General features: G+C 38.5%; 1 protein-coding gene and 1 long non-coding RNA gene across 3 annotated transcripts in view; one reads left to right on the top strand and one right to left on the bottom strand.

Moving 5' to 3' along the window:
• The first annotated feature begins 3,554 nt into the window (after positions 1-3,554).
• The window catches only part of LOC103143196 (rho guanine nucleotide exchange factor 25-like), a 23,102-nt gene continuing 6,204 nt past the window's right edge, over positions 3,555-20,452 (top strand). The window contains exons 1-9 of the mRNA XM_007559639.2: positions 3,555-3,959; positions 12,388-12,704; positions 12,790-12,876; positions 16,988-17,112; positions 18,408-18,474; positions 18,555-18,658; positions 18,762-18,831; positions 19,502-19,591; positions 19,702-19,794. Coding sequence (XP_007559701.1) covers positions 3,866-3,959; positions 12,388-12,704; positions 12,790-12,876; positions 16,988-17,112; positions 18,408-18,474; positions 18,555-18,658; positions 18,762-18,831; positions 19,502-19,591; positions 19,702-19,794 — 1,047 coding nt within the window. The 5' untranslated portion in view covers positions 3,555-3,865. The remainder of the gene's footprint in view (positions 3,960-12,387; positions 12,705-12,789; positions 12,877-16,987; positions 17,113-18,407; positions 18,475-18,554; positions 18,659-18,761; positions 18,832-19,501; positions 19,592-19,701; positions 19,795-20,452) is intronic.
• On the bottom strand, positions 4,373-14,409 carry LOC107837027 (uncharacterized). 2 transcript variants are annotated; one of them, XR_001663000.1, is made up of 3 exons: positions 14,339-14,409; positions 5,946-6,083; positions 4,373-5,295 (listed from the first exon to the last, which is right to left on the bottom strand). It is a non-coding gene; the product is annotated as an uncharacterized LOC107837027 (long non-coding RNA). The 2 variants fall into 2 exon arrangements; XR_001662999.1 differs by lacking the exon at positions 14,339-14,409 and adding an exon at positions 8,095-8,180.

Genomic DNA, 20,452 nt, shown 5'->3' with positions numbered 1-20,452 from the left:
AAAATTGGTCAAAAACATCGAGTTTAAGTGACTGCTGCCTCAGCCTTACTTGATGTCAAGTTATAGACTGTGACTGAAACGACGAGTAGCAAAAAAGTCACATTGAACATCATACATCAGCACAAAATTCCTTACAAATATTTCTAAATTAGTCCCACAAAATCTGCAAATTTGATTGCGAAAAATACAAAAACAATCACAAAATCCTGGAGGGACTGATCAGCGATTATTTAATTTTAAGAAACACATATTGAATGCTGAAACAAACAGCTATTTATTAATATTTTAACAGTTTAATGAGTTTTATCAACATATTCTGACCCAACTAGCCCTTTTGGAACATTCAGATTTTTGATTTGGCCCAAAATGAAAATGGGTTTGACCCTCCTGTGCTGCTAAAGAGTTTAGAGCAGTTTGCTCTCTGTTGCCTGCAGCTCTTTGGTTCCCCTTGAAGGGGAGCTGTGCTCACAGCCCTGACATTCGCCGAAAAGGCCTCTGATCTGCACCAAGACACGCCGAGTGACCAGAAGCAAAGGTCTCATGTTACACCGCCTCCGTGATTAATCACAGACTTGTAAAGCTTGTGTTTGCTCACAGCAGAAGGCATGCACATGCAGCAGCCCTGCATTGTGGGGAGATCATTGCGCTTTAGCAGAAATGGATCATGATGTCGGCAGAGTTTGCTGAAAGATAACCGGGTTGTTTGCATGTGGCTGTGATCCGTCGTCCTCGGTCTGTCAGAGAGCAGAGCCGTGTGTTTACATGCGCAGACAGAAGCAGCAGCATTTACTTTGTTCTTTGCAGACTTTTTCCATGTTTAGCTTTCTTTGAGCTCGTGCATAAATATGTTTGAATCTAATCCTGCTTGTGGCGAGTTTGAGCAGCAGCGCTCAGATGGTGAATGCTTGGCTTTTAGATGAAACGTCTCTGCTTCAGAGTCATCGGTTTGAGTCTTTATAACATTTGGTTTTCTTCCAGCAGTGATGGTCTTGATAGAAGAGCTATGGCTCTCAGCCTAGGGCGGCATGGTCATGGGAGTGGACATGATACTTGTTAGCATTTTAAGTCATTTTCTATGCATTCGCTGTGTGATGACGGTGAAGTTGTCTTCATTTATTCTTCTGTTTTTAAATGGATTTCCACTCCATTTATTCAGCTCTAGTTCAAAGTTTTAAATGCATTCAGTGACTGAAACTGAACCTGATGGTTAAACAACGGCCAAATGTGTTTTAGGATGAGATTTGGTATTTATGAATCCTTTTAAGAGCTATTTCAACGTCTTTGTCGCACACATACACAGAATAAACTACTCTAAAAAACTCCAATATTTTAACTTCAACACTGACTCCACTGTCATTAACTATTCATTTACTCCTGCACATCTGGAGCTTCGAGTAACTTTTAGATATAAAAGTTCTCGTGTTTTGCGGGTCGGTCTTTGTTCACAGGAGAGTGTGTGTGTGTGTTTGTGTGTGTGTGTGTGTGTGTGTGTGTGAAGAAGGCTCTTGTTCGGGGGCACGGCTCTGCAAAGCAAACAAAATGTTCTGTTGGTTTGATCGCCGTCTTGAGACTTTATGTTTTCTTTGTGGCTTCAGCTGCAGCCACTCAGTCACAGTGTCAGTTGAACATCTGCAACGTTCACCTTACAACATGGTCTTTATCATAAACTGTTTTCACAGTCCATTTTGTTTGCGGATCATTTTCTTTCTACGTGCCTGAAATAGCCGTGTTTGTGTTCCTGCTGTGCTTGTTCCTCTGCAGCTGGTCGTGTTTTGGTTTGCTTGGCTTGTGATGCTGCGCACCATGTGAGGAAGGATCGCACGTGCTGGCAGAATAGTCGAAGAGGAAATGCGAAGAGGAAAAGGAAACAGTGGAGCTGGATTTTATGCGGGAGTGTGAAAGGAAAGGGAATTGAACATAAATGCTCCACTGCTCCAGATTTTTATTTGTGGCATTTCAATGCTTCCACTTCCCAATTAGGCTCTGCTGCGCATGTTTATTGCACATGTACAGGCACAAAAGTATCCAATTTCTTTTTTACTTTAAAGACATGTTGCATCTCTCTTGATCTAAAATGCTTATTTAATTAAAAATAATTATGCACTGGGTGATGCAAACACTGAACTAACCATGTTTTTTTCCACTATTAAGGACTAAAATGTCTCCATTTTTTTCTCTTGAAGCGCTAAGAGTCCACCAAAGAGACTAAAATACAGAAAAATAGCCAAAGACTTATGAAATATTTATTTTACACCCCGAAGAACTGAAACTTCCACAGGCTTCAGATTCGTCATCGGCCGTTTCTGCAGAGAACTGAACCTTGTGGCTCAGCCCAGTTTCCTGTCCCAGTGAACTTCCTGGTATTTGTGCTGCTGCTCTATCTCATCCATCTCTCCCCTGAAGGAAAGGCAACGTTCTCTCTCACTGAGATCAACCACAGCACCACAGTTCAGTGTTTTAGAGGACAGTCCATACAAACAACCTGGGTGGAAATTCACAGCATTGTCATGAGGAGCTCAGTCGTCCTCTGGAGTAAGAGTGACAGAGTCGTTCACTTTCCCCATCAGCCGAGTTCACTGGTGGTTTTGGCAGGAAGTGGAAACATTTTGGGTCAGTCTTCAGCAGAAAGCAGTGCAGTAATCTCTTATTATTAATAATAAAATCATGCAGGAGTATTTCTTTATTTTATCATGTTTGATTGGAAAATCTCTCTTCTGGCATTTCAAAAGTGCCAGTGGGTCGATTTAGTTTCACACTTCAGGTGATTTTTTTTTAAAAACTGAGGTTTGGATCCATGGCGACACCTAAAGGTTTTTGCCCGATAAGTTTGTTTGTATCATCGATCACACACAAGATAATTCAATGTTCTGTATTGGAAAATCAAACAGAAATCAAATGAGTTCAGTATTTTCAAACATTTCATTTTTTACATACAAAAACAATCAATTCGGTGTTAAAACAAATAATAAAATCAAGACATAAAACAACATTAAAGACACTGTTTCTCATTAAAACAGCCTCATCAGGTCAGACAAAGCCAAGAAAAACTTATTGGGAAACTGGATGAAGCTAAACTGCATCTTTTTTTTAGTTATTTTGACCATTTCTCATTTTCTGCGAATAAATACTACATTTTTGCTTGTAATTTCTGGGACATGCTGTCAGTAGTTTGTAGAATAAAAGCACAATGTTCATTTTACTCAAACATATGCCTATAAAGAGTAAAATTAGGGAAACTTATCATTTTAAGTGGTCTCTTTTTTTTTTTTTTCCAGAGCTGTACTTCATCCAATCTGACTGATCTAAGGAGAATATTTCAGTTTCTAGATGATCAATGTGTTTCTAAATGCAGTCAAATGCTACAGTTTTTGGATTTTCATTTGAAAATCTGAAATTATTTACTTATTAGTAATTCATTACTAATTGCTTATTCTTTTTCTGAATATAAAACTGTAGTTAATAAAAGCAGAGAGGAGGAGTTTGGAACCAGATGCTGCGGTGCAGCTTGTCTCCCATTGCAGCTCCTCCTCCTCCTCCTCCTTCTCTTCCTCCTCCTCCTCTCTCCTGCCTCTCCGTCCCTCTCTCACTCTCCGCCCCACTCATGATCTGTCTCACCACTCAGAGACGGTTCTGATCCAAAGTCAGGAGCATCTCTCTGACTCTGCCGTGCCATGGGACGAGACTGTCGTTGTTTTTCGCCGTTTTTTCACCCTCGTCACATTTGGAATATGAGTGGAAAGCTCTCTGCACACTTTTCCTCCCCTGTCCCCGTGGGATCACCGTGGGAGTAGAGTGTGTGTGTCTGCGGGCTCGTGTTTGCGTCTGCCTCTGATGGTGTCGAGTGGAGCAGCGCGAGCGCATCACCATGAGAGGGGGTCGCCACCAGCGAGGCTGCGGGTGTCAGCATCTGTTCAGGAAACTTCTCAGTCAATGCGGCTGCTGCTTTGTCAGAAGTAGAGGTGCGTAAATAAATAAATCGATGGTAAAACTGAGTCTTTGGAGATGGACTCAAGTTATTACTCTCTTGTGGTCTGAGAAAAAGATTTCTCAGAGTAAAAATAAGTCCAATCCATTCACCTATCACCGTTTATGAATGTTTAATCCTTTCACTTGCTCGTTCTAAGATCAAAAGGTCTCGTTTCGTACAGATACAGTTTAGCTTCTGGGTTCACAGAGCAGCTTTGCTTTAAATTGAGTCACAGGAAAAGTGAGACAGACTGAATCTGTGCATGCTTCTCCTCTCCATCACTGCGAAAAATTTGACATCATGTGGGAGGAGAAACGAAATATTTCACTGCTTAGTCTGATTCTGTAAACCTCCGGACGTCTGAGAGCTGCAAATCACAAGATGTAAAATGACCAAGGAGAACTGTTCAATCTGACAGGGTGTATTTAAAGTACAGTTATTTTCAGCTACATCAGAAAATGTATTCGGATTTTATAACAATTAGGTCAAAAGTGGAGGGGAAGTGGTGCTCGAAAAAAGTACTAAAAAAAAGGCTAACAGTTACATTTCTTCTCTCAGAGCTTCAATCTTTGAATTAACTTTAATCCCATTTAGAAATACAACATGTTTGATTTATTCAATCGAAATAGCAATAAAAATGGGTTTTTGAAGTGCGTGTTAAAATGCTTAGGGTAAAGTTTTAAAAGGCTATTTTTTGAGGTCCATAAATTATAACAAAAATAGATTGTGTTGCATTATTTTTTAACAGAACATGTTAAAATTAAATAACTCAGCTTTTTTCCTTGTAGACACATTGCTCTAAAAATCGTAGAAATTATGGAGTTTTTTTTTGTCGTAGTTCTTCAAATGTATAAAATCCTGCTGGAACGTGATAAAATAAAGAAAAAAAATAGTCATTGTGCTTTGAAAAGTCTGAAAATCATCACAAGATGCTTTTCTTATTTGTGATTAGTCTTTGGGCCTTTAAACCTTCGGGTCATTCATATTTTTAGGTTTGTGTTGATAAGGAAAGTCCTGACAAACATGGATGAGATCTCAGTGATTTGGTCGAATGAGGCATTTTTTCTGCATTTGATACAAACTGATGTCGCTGTTCTTCGTTCTTCTCTGACTTCCTTCAGCCACAGTTTCTCCAGATGTTGTTCAGATGTTCTGTTTTTCTCTGGCAGACTCGATTCAGACTCACAGTTTAGTCTACTGCAAATTTACCTGAACTTCTTTCGTTTTGGTCTTTTCTGCTCTGGATATTCGCGCTTGCTTTGCTCTCCCTGCTGCAGCTGTTTTGAAATCCTGTGTCTTCACCGATTGCATCAGAACATGTTCGCCTCCTGGAGAGAAAGCATTTCTACTGTCAGGAAGTTGTGAAGTAATTTTCCTTAAAAATTCAGATCTTGGCTTGTTACTCGAAGCGAATCCAATTGGGAAAAATAAACTTTGATGAGTTTCACTTTTATTTTCTTGAGGAAAACAAGGCGTCCTGAAAACGCCAGGAAGCAGGAAAAACTGATTCTTTCTTAAAATAATCCATAACTTTTAAACCAGTTTGATGTCAAACTAATAGATCATAAAATTAATTCAGGGAACTTTAAATGATGCAATTTAATATAAAATGAGAAGGCTAATGATGTACTGTTTAGACCCTACACTGAAATGTAAAACATTTAGTTTTTATTCATTTTTACATATGCATATTTTTTTTTCATATTTTGCCAAGCTACAACTAGATGCTTTCATACTTAAATGAAAGATTTTATTATTTTAAACCAGAGTGATTCTTCAAACAACTTTCCTGAGAGAACAGAATCCCCACAGCATGATGCTGACACCGCCATGCTCCACTAAGGCGATAATGTCCAGTGTTCATTTTGGTGTTAGCGAACCGGACGGTTTGATCTGTTGTGGAGTAAACACAACGACACAGATTCACTAGAGATTTCTGTGCATGTCTGTTAGTTGTTCTGTCAACAGATTTTCCTACCTGAGTTGTGGATTTCTGCAGCTCCTCCACTTGATTCTTCTCCAGCTCTCTACTTGCTGAGCTGTCAGCTCAGATCAGAGGTCTGCAACCTCAATCCAGCAACGCAAAACTTGTCTAGAGCTGTAAATGTTACATCACCTTTTGTAAAAACAAACAAATAAAAAAAGGTAGATTAAGCATTTTTAATGAATATCAACTTCTGGAAATTTGTGGTAATTTTGCAAGAACCACCATTTTATGTCTGTTTTTAGGGTTTAAAGCAAAACATAAATGAAACATTTACTAAAAGTTCAGTTATTTTATGGAATGTTTGTGGAAATTTTTTCGCTTTCTAAGCTAAATAAGAAGAGCTGTTAGGTTTAGATGAATGCAATGCTTTCTCCTTTTTCAGATGATTGAGTCTGTAAACAATTAGAAAAAATGGGTTTTATTTTGGGGGTTCAGAGTGAAGCAGACTTTTCATAAAATAAATATAGAACTGATCAGATTTGGGGGGTTTTCTGCGAGTGTTTTGAAACTATAAGGAATAATTTTTCTTCCACTTCACATTTATGTTGTGCTATAAAAACATTGAAGTTTGTAGTTGCCAGTTGAGAAGATCTCAAAAAGCTTAAGCTTTGTGGGTGAATGCATCCTTGAATGTTGTTTCATTATTTGTTTCTTTATGTCAACATCTGCATCTGAGTCAGATTGGGAAAACTTTTCTTATTTTATTGCCTTCTGAGTCAAGCTGAATAGAAAGCATGTGGTAATGAAGCCAGAGCCCAGAGCGCTGCCGAACCGCCAAACTAAATCTGCTGCCATGAAAAGTAACGACGAACTCTAAACACGTCGTTTCTGCAAACATGACACGACAGAAGGAGGGCGTTTAGTGTGACGTTTGCACAACCCTGGGAGATAATGTGTGTATAGGTTAAGACTAAAGTTAAGGATTAATTCAGTTTTACGAGCTACAGCAGAAAAAAACCCGCACTTCCACGTCTGAGCTGCAGCTTTTTCTGATAAATATATTCTAATCACTAAATCTAGGATGCGGTGAGTCACTGTTGGCAGACTCACCCAGCCTAACAAAAAGTGCATTTAAAGACTCCCCAGCAAAAATAATAACCACAAGATTCAGTGAAAACATTTGCAAACAAAGGGATATTTTATACATTGCATGCTTTGTCTCATGTGATGGCCTATTTGAGCGCCATTCTGCACAGAAAGTGATTTACCAAATGCTTTAATGCTCCACCAGAGAGCAGACAGCTGAAAACGCGCACACACGTAGACAATCGTCTTCCTGCGGCTCTGAGCGTTAAATCCTCTGTTGTTCCAGTTGTTGGTGGGGGGAGATTACAGAGCTCCGTCTCTCTGAGCCGACCCAGCGAGCGCAACATGTGAGATGTGAAAATGAAAATGGCCCCGCGCCGACGCGTCCCGCTTTTTCACCTCTGAGTTGAACAGGACATCTCTGGGGTTCAAATATTTGAGGAGCTTGTTGAGTTTTTGAAGAAAGCAATCCTAGCAATCAAGGACTTGTGCTTATTTTCTTCAAACGGATGAGTTTGTTGAACTTCTGCTGCGTTGTAGCTTTCTAGGCATTCCCTTCTCTTCCAGCAATCTGAGATTGTTTTAGGTTTTCATTGGTAACTCATACTGTTACTATTTATAAGAGAAACGCCTCCAGATGCAGAACTGTTGGACTTCCATTGAAATAGTTTCCCTGAGTCACCACAAATCACCAGCTCTGATTAATGGAGTTCACCAGTAAGAGCCAAGTCGTTATTTCCAGTGTGTGATGGAGTAAATACAGACACACAGATTGACTCTAATTAAATAGCATCAAGCTAAATATCTCACACTTTTGCAACGCTAAATCTGACTCCTATTTGGACAAGTCAGACATGAATAAAACCCTGTGAGGTCCTCTGAGGTGAAAGTCATTCATTAACAAGAGCAGTTTCGACTTCATGCATGTTGCATGAACGCCATAAAAAAGTTATCTGTTGTGCAATTCTTAAACACCAAAGGATTCATTAAAGATTAAAGAATAGATATGATTTAACATAAATAAAATATGCAAAAACAAGCAGCATCCAAACTTGAAGATCTAGAGCTAGTTTGGCTTACTGAGAGGAGAGGAGGTGAAACGACAGATACTAACGTTACGTTGCTTCATCTGCTCACTTTTCCAGGTTCTGATGGTGCCGGTTCGTCTCTGAGCTCTTTATTAGTCACTGATGCTTAACTGTAACCAAACCAGACAGAACATATGCAGACAGACTCCTTTTATCTCGAAAAGATTTCACACCACTTGAACGGTTTCATATAAATTATGCCCAAAACGTTAATATGTTTTGATCAGATTTTATGTGATAGGCTAACACATTGTAAAGTGGAAGGAAAATGACACTTTGTTTCTAATTTTCTCGACCCGGGTCAATTACTGCAGAACGACCTTTTCATGCTTTAGCTTTATCAACTCTAATCTGCTGCGCCGTAGCTTCCCCACAGTATGACGCTGCCACCACCATGTTTCGCTGCTGGGACGGTGTGTTCAGGATAATGGGAAGATTCATTTTCTCCACATGCAGCATTTTGCATTTAGTTTAGCTTTCGGCCATCTTCCACACGTTCTCTGTCGCTGACATTAAACTAACCACTAAACGAGAATTATTCTGACTTTATTTCCCAAACACATTCTTCTTACTTCTCTCACCGCAGGAAAAAGCCGAACAGTCTGGATCAGAAACCACAGCAGCTGTAATTCGCTGAATTAGTGACTCAGATAGTCAGGTTGTAGATATTTGTTGTGCAAAATAAAGTGGCGCGTTATAAAAATCTAAAAAAGAAAACCCTTGTCTTTTCATCCCACATATCCCATTATAACATTGTTGATATTATTGCATGACCTCCTGATAATTTCCTTCTGTGGTTTACGAGTAAAACCTGTCTTGTTGACGTTGGTCCAGCAGGATGAGACAAAGTTTGCATCAACATTAACTTTTTCTTGAACCCTTTCAGAAGTAAGAACTTAAACGCGACTGGAGAGAGTTCCTGATTTGTGTTTTTTGTGACGCCAGTATCAGTATTTTCTATGACAATTGAATCCATCAGTATTTGCATGTTATTAAGCCCTAATCACAATCAACCCTACAGCTGCTTATGCAACACTAATGTGGGGCTAACATGTGAAATGTGCAGAGCTGTCATCGTTTTTAGAGATCAAACATCATGATGCTGATTGAAGTGCAGCTCCAGCAGTGTTCAAATAATGAACAGATTAGAAAATGGGAAATAATACTTCCGTCATAGTTAGAAAGATGCTTTCTGCTTCTAACACTAAACCGAAAAGTAGTAACATATTATTATCACGACTTTTTGGAAATATTGAGAATCTGGAGAGAGCCATATATTTACTTTTGTAGATGTGATTTTAATCAGAAACTGACAGTTGAAGGTGAAGACTAACAGAAGGTATGGTTGTTTCTGTCCAGGATTAAAGCGCTCTGCATGTCTATTTATTTGCTTATATCATCTTTTCATTGAGATGAGACACTCAGCGTTTCTCACATTAATTGTGATTCCATCATTGCTCCATTGCAAAGTGTCATAAATGCAGCAGGTTTCGGGCGACAACATGAGTTTGTGCTTCATGTATTTTTGGCTGTGCAATGCGAGGAGCCTGGTGTCACGGTTTCTGCAGATAAACACTCTTTCTGCGCTTTAGAATAAAGTTTGTTTGTTTCTGCTTGAGCTCAAATTTAAGTTATCTTGGTCACGTTTTGTCCTGAGAGGCAAAGTTACTGAAGTTGGGCGTTTGAGCCTCTACTGTGGTTTATAATAAAAATAAAAACATGGATTGGGTCCTGAAATAATCATTAAAAAAATCAATTTAATTTAAAGATTATTTATAATGGCACATTTTCTTTATGGTTATTCATGTAGAATTAAATTGATACTTAACCCTTTCATGCATGAATTATGATCATTTGTCAGGATTTTTTCCCCCATTTTTTTTCTTTTCTTAAGGCATAAAAAAAAATTTGTAAATTTTTTTTATATTTTTTAGCTGACCAATTGTAAGTTTCTCCAAATACAAAGTTGTTATTTGAAAAATACACCAGTAATATTGTTCTTAGGGGTTATCTGATGTCACAATTTTTTTTTTTACCGTCTACAGTAGAAGGAGGGACCGGGTCGGTTGGCGTGCTTTTTTTTGTCTGTCGGCCATATTGGATTTAACAAAAATAATTTCTTGCATTTGCAGCTGATGGCCAGTAGTTGATAGTGTATTTTATGATGCATTAGTGTCCACTTCAGAGGTCTGTGTGCGTTTATAACATAAAAAATCCACAAGAACACAAGAAAATGGCTTTTAGACAGCTGTCCACTGTAGTGACCTCTATGCATGAAAGGGTTAATAATGAGTGGAAATTTTTAAATTGGAGCAGCTGTAAGGATCACAAGTATTTGTTGCCGTTATTCAGTTGGGAAAACTAAAACTGGAGGACTCATTGTTTGCAGCCGTCCCTTTTTAAAAGTTTCTAAACCAAAATCTGTTTCATGACATAATAAATGTACAAAAGAGATGCATTTCAAAAGTGAGTAAAAATTTATATTCTGTTATATTTTATTGCACCTGCCTCATGTTTTGTTAGCTTTTTTCTCTGCGAATATTACTTCACTCTTGCTCTTGGAGTTTTTCCTGCTCTACTTCCTGTTTTGCTGTCGCATCAGGTTTCTATTTATACTCAGCCCACCTGCAACGCTTTAAACATTAATATTCTCCTGAGATTCCCGAGTGTTGTTTTCTCATTAGATTTTGTTCCCACGGTTCCTCAGGTTTAGTCCGTGTCCAAGTTTTTGTTTGTTGTTCTCTGGTTATTTGCGATCAAGTGACACGTTTGTTTTCATCCGCGTGTGTTTTGTAGCTGTTTATCTTTTTAACAGTTCTTGAAACTTTCTGTGCGAAAACATAAAGGTTGAATTTTTCTGCCTGCTTTAAATAATGTCAGGTGAAGTAGCGTAGGTTTCAACAGATGAAGATGTGCGTAAGAAGCCAAACCTCAGTGAGTCTCTTAAGGAAAATTAACATTTTTTGTCTCCATCACCCTCTATTGTAAGGTTAAAGTTTAACTTGGCCTTCTTATTCTTCTATTATTAAAATATCATCTTGTGTAATATTTTACTCTGCTATGAAACCTCCAAAACAGTTACATTTACCTGGAACTAAATAGTGTACATTTTGGGAAAGCGATCCTGGATTGGATGGATGGAAAGATAGATGGATTAATGCTGAGTTTTGGAAACTATTTAAAATCTTTTTTCAACTAGGTTGTGTACAGTTCAGGATTAGGAAAGTACTGCAAAACAAAGATGAATGATCATGAATCCTTTTCAGCATTAATTTCTCTCCATGGGAATTAAAAGACAAAGTTTTGGTTCCCAAAAAAACCCAAGATTCATAGCAAAAATAGAACAATTTGTTTTATGTGATTTCAATCAAATGGCTTTAATCAAAACTCGGTTGCATGTTGAAAAATAAAACATGCTCCTTTTACAGTTTCTTTTATATTTACATATTTCGCTGTTGTTGGGATGATAAATCTTGTTTCATTCAAATAAATGGGACAGTAAAGTTTGCAGGACGAATAAAAACAACACATAATCTGCTACAGTCTGTGTTTATTCTTGCTGTTTCAAGTAGTTTGGGTAAATGGTTGACCCAGTTTTCTACTGGCTTCTTGAAAGTTTCCCGTTATGATTACAACTTAATTATGCTAACGTTGACCGAGGGCCTCTGGAAAGAAGAACAAATGTATAAAATAAAACTCTTGAATGACTTTGGTTGGACAGGGAAGATGGACGATGGAGAAGGAAGGCGTTCGGTGCAGATGTGATGCGTTTGGTTTCAATGTTGTTTGGAAAATCCTAAAATTAAAATGTATTACATCATAGAGAACATATAGTGACTATTCCCTCTTTTCCTCATTCCTTCATTTTTTCTTCTAATTCTTCCTTTTGTTTTCTGTTTGTTAGTCTCCTGTTTTTTTTATTTCTTTTCCCTTCTTCCTCTCTCTCTCTGTTTCTTAGGATATTAACTCATGTCATTTTTTGAAAATAAATGTGTTGTAAATCTACAAAAAATCTTGCTTGCTTCTTTGTTTCTTCCTTACTTCCCATATTTGTTTCTTTCTTTGTTCATTTTTTCTTAGGGAGTTAAACTCTGATGTCATATATTTTTGAAAAATAAACGTGTTGCTAAAACAAACAAAAAGAATTGTTGTTTCTTTCTGGCTTGCTTGTCAGAGGAGATGTTGTTTCTGTATTTGTGCTTTGGCTCCAGCAGCTCCACTGACTGAAGTTACATTTCTGGACTTGGCGCAGGAAATTGATCGACATTTTTGTGCAGCAGTAATCTGTCTGTAACATCTGCTGTTGTCTCCCCCTGCAGCGGAGTCGTACTCTGTGGCATGCAGTGAAGGCAGCATTGCTCCGTCTGTGGGATCTCTGCCCCACCAGGCCTCAGGCAGCACCAGCCCCTGCTCTCACTCCTCGTCTGGAGCATCCCGGCACCCGGTCAGCGCCCTGAAAAAGTGGCTCACCAACCCGGTGCGGAAGCTGAGCTCTGACCCCAGAGGTGGAACGGGGAAAGCCGAGAAGCAGAGTTTCAAGGCAGAGGGGAAGCAAAAGCCTTTTTTGCGCAGTGAGACTCGGCAAAGTTCACAGGAAGTGCACAATAACTACACCATACTGTCCTCTGAAAACACGGTGCGACCCTGACGGCTGAACATGGAAACCCACCCTTCAGATTTCTTGTTTTTACAGCCTCTAATGCTGCTCATTTTGTTTGCAGGACTGGAAAAGTCCCACAGCAACGTCTCCGTCCCTGATGTCCCGTCAGAGTTATTTATGTGACCTTCTGGATGACTCACGGAGCCCAGTAAGTGCTAACCTGCTAACCTACTTGTTTCTAGATACTTGGTGTTAATCCAAATTTCACATTTAACATGTTTTTATACATCAATTTTGGTCTCTTCCGTTTCTAAAACAACCCAAGTGCTTTAAAAAACACTCCCTTTTTTTGGCAAAATGTGTTTTGGTGTCTAGAAAATGAGCTGTTTCAAAATCCTCCCAAATTTTGAGTCACAGCTGACTTGCGCTGTGCCGTTACCTAGCAACCTCAGCTGAGCTAAACCTGTCACTTAGCAACCCAGGAGTTCCAGGATGTTTAGTCAGCTGGTTTTACTGCTGTACAAAGACAGCTGGAAGAGACATGTTTTGTCACTTGCTGCGTTCTTCTTGGCTGTGCAGGAGGCTCCACTTCATTTTGGGTCAGAGATGTACGGTTGTAAAATCGCGTATCTGTTTGCAGCCATTTTTATGAGCGCGGGTAAACGTTGAGTTGGGGAATGTGGTCAGCAGCAACTTATTTGGATTTAAAGTGACAAGAGGCTGTAAAACAGCTCTGAAAGGAGCTCAAAATAGGCAGAACTAAGCAGACTAAAAGCTCATTATCTGAGAATTATTTTGTTGGAAAAAAAAGAAGTAATGAACATGTTTTGTGTTGCCCATTGACATACAATAACCTATCCGGGGAAGAATAATAGTTCCCCTTTAATGTTACGATCTTGCAGCAAATGAAAAGAGATTCATTTGTACACATCATTTGACTTTCATTAGTGGTGCCAAAGAAGTCGCTACATGGTTGATGTGCGTACTCCCACACAGGCCTCTGCAACATCTACCGCTGTAGTGTTTAATCTACACAGAGGAGTGAAATCAATCATGTGTGCTTCTGTAGATAGCATCTGGGAGTAATCAGCTTGTCAAGCAGCCTTTAACAGCATGAAACAGGGTCAAGTTAGGGAGTGAAGACGGCACCTTTAAACCAGGAGAGGAAGAATCCCAGAGGCGGGGTGTGAGAATCGGGTCTGATGAGTTTTCCAGCCAGAACGATCAAGTTTCATGACTGTTGCTAAATATTCAACAAACTATTAGAAGGTTAAATACATGTTTTCTCCTCGGATGGAGAAAGTTTTGATTGATGAAATATTTATGTTGCACTTACAGTTTAGCTATTTTTCAAAGTATCATACAAACACAAAATACTGTAAATAATTGGAAGTGAAAGGAAATATCCACAAGTCTTTGTATACAAAAGCCCTGAAGAAGGGGTATATCTGCTCCAGCATGTATTATCTCAGTTAGCTTACAAACATACACAGTAATATCAACAACGGCGCTAACAACAGAGCTAACAACGGTGCTAACAACAGAGCTAACAACGGCGCTAACAACAGAGTGTGTCAACATTCGGAGTGTCAAAAATATACTCACAAGCTTCCCAAAAGTTAATAAACCAATTTACAACCGTACAGATGTGTTAAAATATAAACTCATACCCGATGTTTAATGAAAGAGCCAGACACGCCGCTCTGAGGAGGAAGTTCCGGTGCGCTTCAGTATAGCGAGCGCAAGCGCTAGACTCCCTCTGCTGGACGCATCTGACCACTACATCAGACCAGACATTAACATCTTTAGCCCAAACTGCTGGCAAAGCAATACAACTAAAAAGAGTTAATGAAACTCAAAGAGAAAATGTACCTCTGAATGGTAAATGAACACATTTCAGTCCATCACACATTCATTTGTGTTCTGATCTTCCTGACTCAACTCTGTCTACAGCTACCTTTCACTGGAAAATTGTGTTTTGGGGGGGAAACCTGGCATGGTTGTTCAGACTTAACTGGTTTAAACTGTATTAAAAAACAGAAAAGCAGCTTCACCAGGTCATTCTAATACATTAATATTTACACCTAAACCAGCAGAGACCAAACTATTTGCCACACAGGCCCAAATCCTCAAGCTTAGGGTCAGTTTTTTGAGCACTTAGAAATGTACAGAAAATGTTCTGTTTCCCGTCTTTCTAGACAGAAACATTCATGGTATTCTTTGTAACATGAATGAGAAACAGGACAAGCAGCCGCAGCGGATAAACCCTTCCAGTGGCACATCTGTGGCTTGCTAATTAAATCCCTATTCATCTTTCTTTCCATCCACTTACATGAAGAAGTGTATTCTTCCAGCTAAACGTTTTCCACATCTGCGGAGAGCTGTTGACGTTCTTTCTTTTCCCAGTTTACATCTTCCTGCTAAACCGAGCTAACTCAAAGGTCGTACGGTTCACAGGAGGTCAGAGAGATATCAGGGTGGTTTTAGCTGTTTCATCTAATTCAGCAATGAAAAGAATAAACATAAAAACGTTTTGCCTTAAAAAAAATATCCTTCAGCAGTGAATCGTAAACGCGGGGAAAAAAAGTGTCTCTGGATAAACATAAAGTGCTTTGTTGACCTACAAATATGCATCGGTCCTGCAGAGAGATTAGAAATCTGCTGCACTGAGGCAGAGGACAAAATGTGTTGAGACTAAATCACGTCAAGAGGATTACAGTCATTTTCACATTAGAGCGTGGTGCTTTTAGGTGAGGAGGGGTATTTGTTATATAACCAGTGTCTGTGCCTGGGTCAGTGACCCTGGTATCTGTTATGTGACTTGACAAGCAGCACACCATCACCCATCCTGCGTGCTTATCTGTCTCCACTGCAGCATTAATAAAAGGAGCTCATTAACTCTAAGGTTACTCTGAGTTGCAATGCAGAGGTAATTCCCAGCTGGAGATGCTGGAGATAAAAGTTGATTAAGCAGCAGTTGACACATCTGCCGACGACACTCAAACACACTGCTCTCTGCATTGTTGCAGCAATGAAAAGTTACTTTCTAAATGCATGAGCTGCGATAAATTCACTCAGGAATGGATATTTTTTCATCCATGTCCAAGCATAAAATATTTATTTCAGTGTTTCTTATACCATTATCCTGAATTTCCTCTCTGTGGGATAGTAAAGGTTATTTCTATTCTATTCTATTCTATTCTATTCTATTCTATTCTATTCTATTCTATTCTATTCTATTCTATTCTATTAAGTTGCTCTGGTAGACTGTTTATTTCAATTTGGTCTGTAAGGTTGCCTGGATATATAGCTATTCTACATTTTATATTAACTTTTTCCCCCCAATGCAAATAAAAATGTAAAAAGAATTTCACATAATTTTATATAGAATCAACTTCTTTGGGTTTATATCATGCTATAATGTTATTCCCTGAGCAAAAACATACCTGGAGTGTTGCCTTGATTCTTACATGCATGATAGAGAAATTGTTGAATGTCCCATGGCAACCATTCAGGGGTGCCTAGATATTTGGTCTGAAAAAGCGCTGCATATTTACACAAAGTCTCTGGAGTCTCCAACCGACCCCACACAGCACTCCTTCCCCACTCAGTTCCTCCAGACTAGTGGCAGCAACAGTTAGCAAACACCTGGTGGAAGTGTGCGTCTGCTGAGCTCATCATACAAACTACTTTGTATGAAGCAGGCGATAATCTCAGATTAACATTTTTAAGAACGACAGTGTTGCGATGATGTGCTGAAGACAGAGCTTTGGAAAGAGGAGGAGGTCCTTAAAGAGACAGAGGCCCAATTTCAAGGTGTTAAATTGAAAAGTACACATTTCCTTTAAGTCATGTTTGATATATAAAGCATTTTTATAGTAACTGAAGATAACATAGTTACTTGTTTGTGCTATAAAATGGCGGTATTTGCCTGGAAACTACACAATACAACCACTTTAGCATAAAGATGTGATAAAACATTTATCATTCTAATTGAATTCATTGTCTCGTTTATGTGCTATTTATTGTGTATTATATTGACTTTTGATGCATATTATGCTACTCCTACTGATGTTTCTCCAAGCTGCAAACAGTTTTCTGACTGTCAGAGGTTTGATTAATAATTTGCAACAACAAATTATTACATTTGCTTTAAGTTTTGAATTCAAAAATACTGAAAAAGAAAAAAAAACAACACAAGATGATTTAGATTAAACTCCAGGCACAAAACTTTCACCACCTCACAGAGTCAGACAACCTCCTAGCATTGTTTATTTAGCGTTTATAAAAATCTGTTTGATCTCACTGTTGCGTTTCAGAGTCAAATATCCGAGGTCAACACTCTGCAAGCGGAGGAGAGTTGTGTGGCTGAAGACTCGCCATGTCCTTCATGTACTGCAGTCGACAGCGAGGAGGAGAAAAAACTCGCCTTGGAGAAGAGCCTGTGAGTCCCGAACTCTTTCTGTCTAAGCTGATGTTACAGTTTGACGTAAAATTTTCCCTTCAGTGTCTATTTGAAGGCAAAAGGGAAAAAGGTTATTTAATCAATGATGAAGTGAGTAATTTAGACTTTTAAATGAAAGTTTTTGGTTTACTTAATTCTTAGAATGGAGATTAAACTTTGAAAAACATAAGAAAAAAAAGTGAAGCAGTTTGGCCTCATTTCCTAAACCCAAAGTGAAAAAGGACAAATTCACTGCAGGGCCAAAATATCTCTTCAGGATCTTTGTTTTTGTCAGGATTCATGCAGCAAAACTAGAAGAAAAATAGGAACAAATATGTTCCTATTTCCAGAACATATTTTTGTAGCATAAATTCTAATAAATTTAATTTTAAATGGCTGCAAGTCAGTAACATTCAGAACCACTAAGTTAGGCGAATAAAGCTAATTCAAACAAAGTTGAGTTTAGAAACTGCATCATTTTAATCCATCAGATTATGATATGTCATTTTTTTACCTGGGGGAAAAGGCTCTTTGCCCTGGGCAGCATCCGATTAGGGGGCGGCACAAGTTATGCATCAGTTTTTTTCAGCATTAATGATGTTCAGTGGGAAACATCTCCATGTTGCACGATGATTCGCACAGAAAGTAAAATCATATTTTTTGGAGCAAAACATGAAGCAGAATCTGGTTTTTGATTTGATTTCAACAATGAACTAAAGGGAGATTTCACAGACTTATTTGAAGAAAAGTAAACTTCATGCTATTATTATTTTTTTTTTTAATTGAAAACTTTAATTTGACTTTTTTTCTTCAATTTTTTTTTAAAGGTTTTTTTTTTTTTTTTTTTTGATTAGTTTTTTGTTTTTTTTAAGCCAACCCTAGGTTTAGGCAAATTACAAAGCCAAACATATTTATAGTTTGTATATGTTCACTACACATATTTTACACATTTATTCATTGAATTATTGCATTTGTGTCAAAGCACCAGCTTTCCCCATTAATTAGTTTCTCAAATTTTAAAATTTGGTTTAAGTGTTGCAGGCAGACATTTCCACTTTGTTCAGATGTGAACCATCTGCAAAATCCTGTTTTATTAACATGTTGTAACCATAGCAACATCACTAACTATCACATAAGGAAAGCATAGACATTGCACAACACTTTTAAATAATGAAGTAAAATAATAAGTTAATTATTTAGAGCAATTCAACAATTCATCAAGTGTAAATTCTTGTTGTTTTTTTTAATTTTTACTAAGCAGTCATATTTAAGTGTGTCTCCTAATCCTGTCCCAGATACGTCCTCACAGAGCTGATAGAGACGGAGAGGTTATACGTTGAAGATCTTGGACTAATAGTTCAGGTTTGTCTCCACTGCAGTGAGCTGATCTGATAAACACTTTTTAAATTCGTGACGGTGAACTGAAGTGCTTGTTTGTTCAGGGCTACATGACCATGATGGCCAACCAGGGCGTCCCAGAGGACATGAGAGGAAAGGACAGGATTGTCTTCGGAAACATCCACCAGATCTACGACTGGCACAAGGAGTGAGGCCCTCCCGCTCGCTTTGAATCTAAACGGTCACTCAAAACGTGTCATACCTTCCTCAACGCTGCGTGTCTTGCCTGAAAACATAACTGTGTTTTGCAGCTATTTCCTGGGAGAGTTGGAAAAATGTGTCAGTGATCCAGACAGCCTGGCCCAGCTCTTTATCAAACATGTACGTAAAAACAAAAAACAAAAAACACACACACACAAGTGTGAATGAGAAGTTTCTGCTGCATATTTTCCATTAGTTTGGAGGTCTGTTCAGTCATCTCAGACAGCTGCCTTGCAGATGTTTTTTTTTTTTTTCCAAGTTTATTCAGCTGCAGCTGCAGAATAAAGGGATCTTATAATCACTGTAGTTTGGCTGCAGAGCCCTCAAAGCCTGCAATCAGCATTAAAGATCATCCACAGAAACCAGATTGTGGGCGAAAAGGAACAAATTTATCTGCTACGAGAGATTTTCAGGTCATTTTTTTCACTGTGAACTTAAATTTATTACAATTTTATTTTATTTTTTACCTTGCAGAAGCAAAAATATTAATGATAACTAATGAGGAAAGAACAAGACACATTTGCACATGAAACTCAATCTTCTTAGCTCCCCTTTGCAAGCTGCAGCTAATAAAACATTTATTTGTCAGCCAGTGAAGCTTTTTAATGAAGCTCATTTCCTGGAGTGATATTAAAAATCATTGGCGAGGAACACAGTTAAACGTAGAGGAAACCAAGACCCGCAGTGGCTCGGTAATTTAGCTTCCTCTCTCTTCATCCTCGCCTTCGATTGCTCACATAAAACTCAATATATGGAAACTTTTGAGGCTCTGACAGTGTTAAATCTGCAGGAGCGGCGACTTCACATGTACGTGGTCTACTGCCAAAACAAACCCAAGTCGGAACATATCGTCTCAGAGTACATCGAGACCTACTTTGAGGTGAGAGCATAACACGAGAGAATTGTTCAATGTATCACCAGACGGACGTTTATCTGATTGAAACAAAGTGTGTGTTTTGCTGCACACCCAAACGTTTTACGTGTTGACAGGATCTCCGGCAGCAGCTGGGTCACAGGCTGCAGCTTAATGATCTCCTAATCAAACCCGTCCAGAGGATCATGAAGTATCAACTGCTGCTAAAGGTGATGAGTTTTCACATGGCGTGGTGGTGGGTCTTACACTGCTTCCTCCTTTTGTTTTTATTTGAAGTGCACACAGGAGGGAACATAAGTATTGAAAATACATTTTTAAGGAGGTAACAACATGAACTTCACACCAGAGGTCAGTAATAAGTCAGAGTATCCAAAAATACTTTTTTATTTATTTATTTTTTTTTTTACAGATTAGTCCATAAATCAGGTTTTGTGTAATACAATGGAAAACCACAGAGAATAAGTTTTGACCACATCAAGGGTAAAGAAGTAAAAAGGCATGGAAAGTCAAGATACCTGCTGAAACCTGTCAGTGTTTAGGAAACAACCCAGAAGTCATTTTGGTCTTCTATAAAAATGTTTCTCATTACCAAGAAATCACAAAAAGTGCATCTCCTGATTGGTGAAAGCAAAGCGCATGAAAGATTCAGAGAGACCTGGATCTAGTTTTTTTTTTTTTACTCCTCTTCTGAAGGAGATGCAGGTTGAAGCTCATGTTGCTGCACAACATCTATGGAAAGTCGATTAAATAATCATGGTGGCAACTTTGGGTAACACTTTATATGAAGGGGGTTGAATAAGACTGTCATGACACTGTCATAAATATGACATATCACATGTCATGAACATGAATAAGCCTTCATGAATA

This window comes from Poecilia formosa, unplaced genomic scaffold, assembly GCF_000485575.1.
Source record: "Poecilia formosa unplaced genomic scaffold, Poecilia_formosa-5.1.2 Scaffold106, whole genome shotgun sequence".
NCBI lineage: Eukaryota > Metazoa > Chordata > Actinopteri > Cyprinodontiformes > Poeciliidae > Poecilia > Poecilia formosa.
This window is presented reverse-complemented; position numbering and strand designations above follow the sequence as displayed.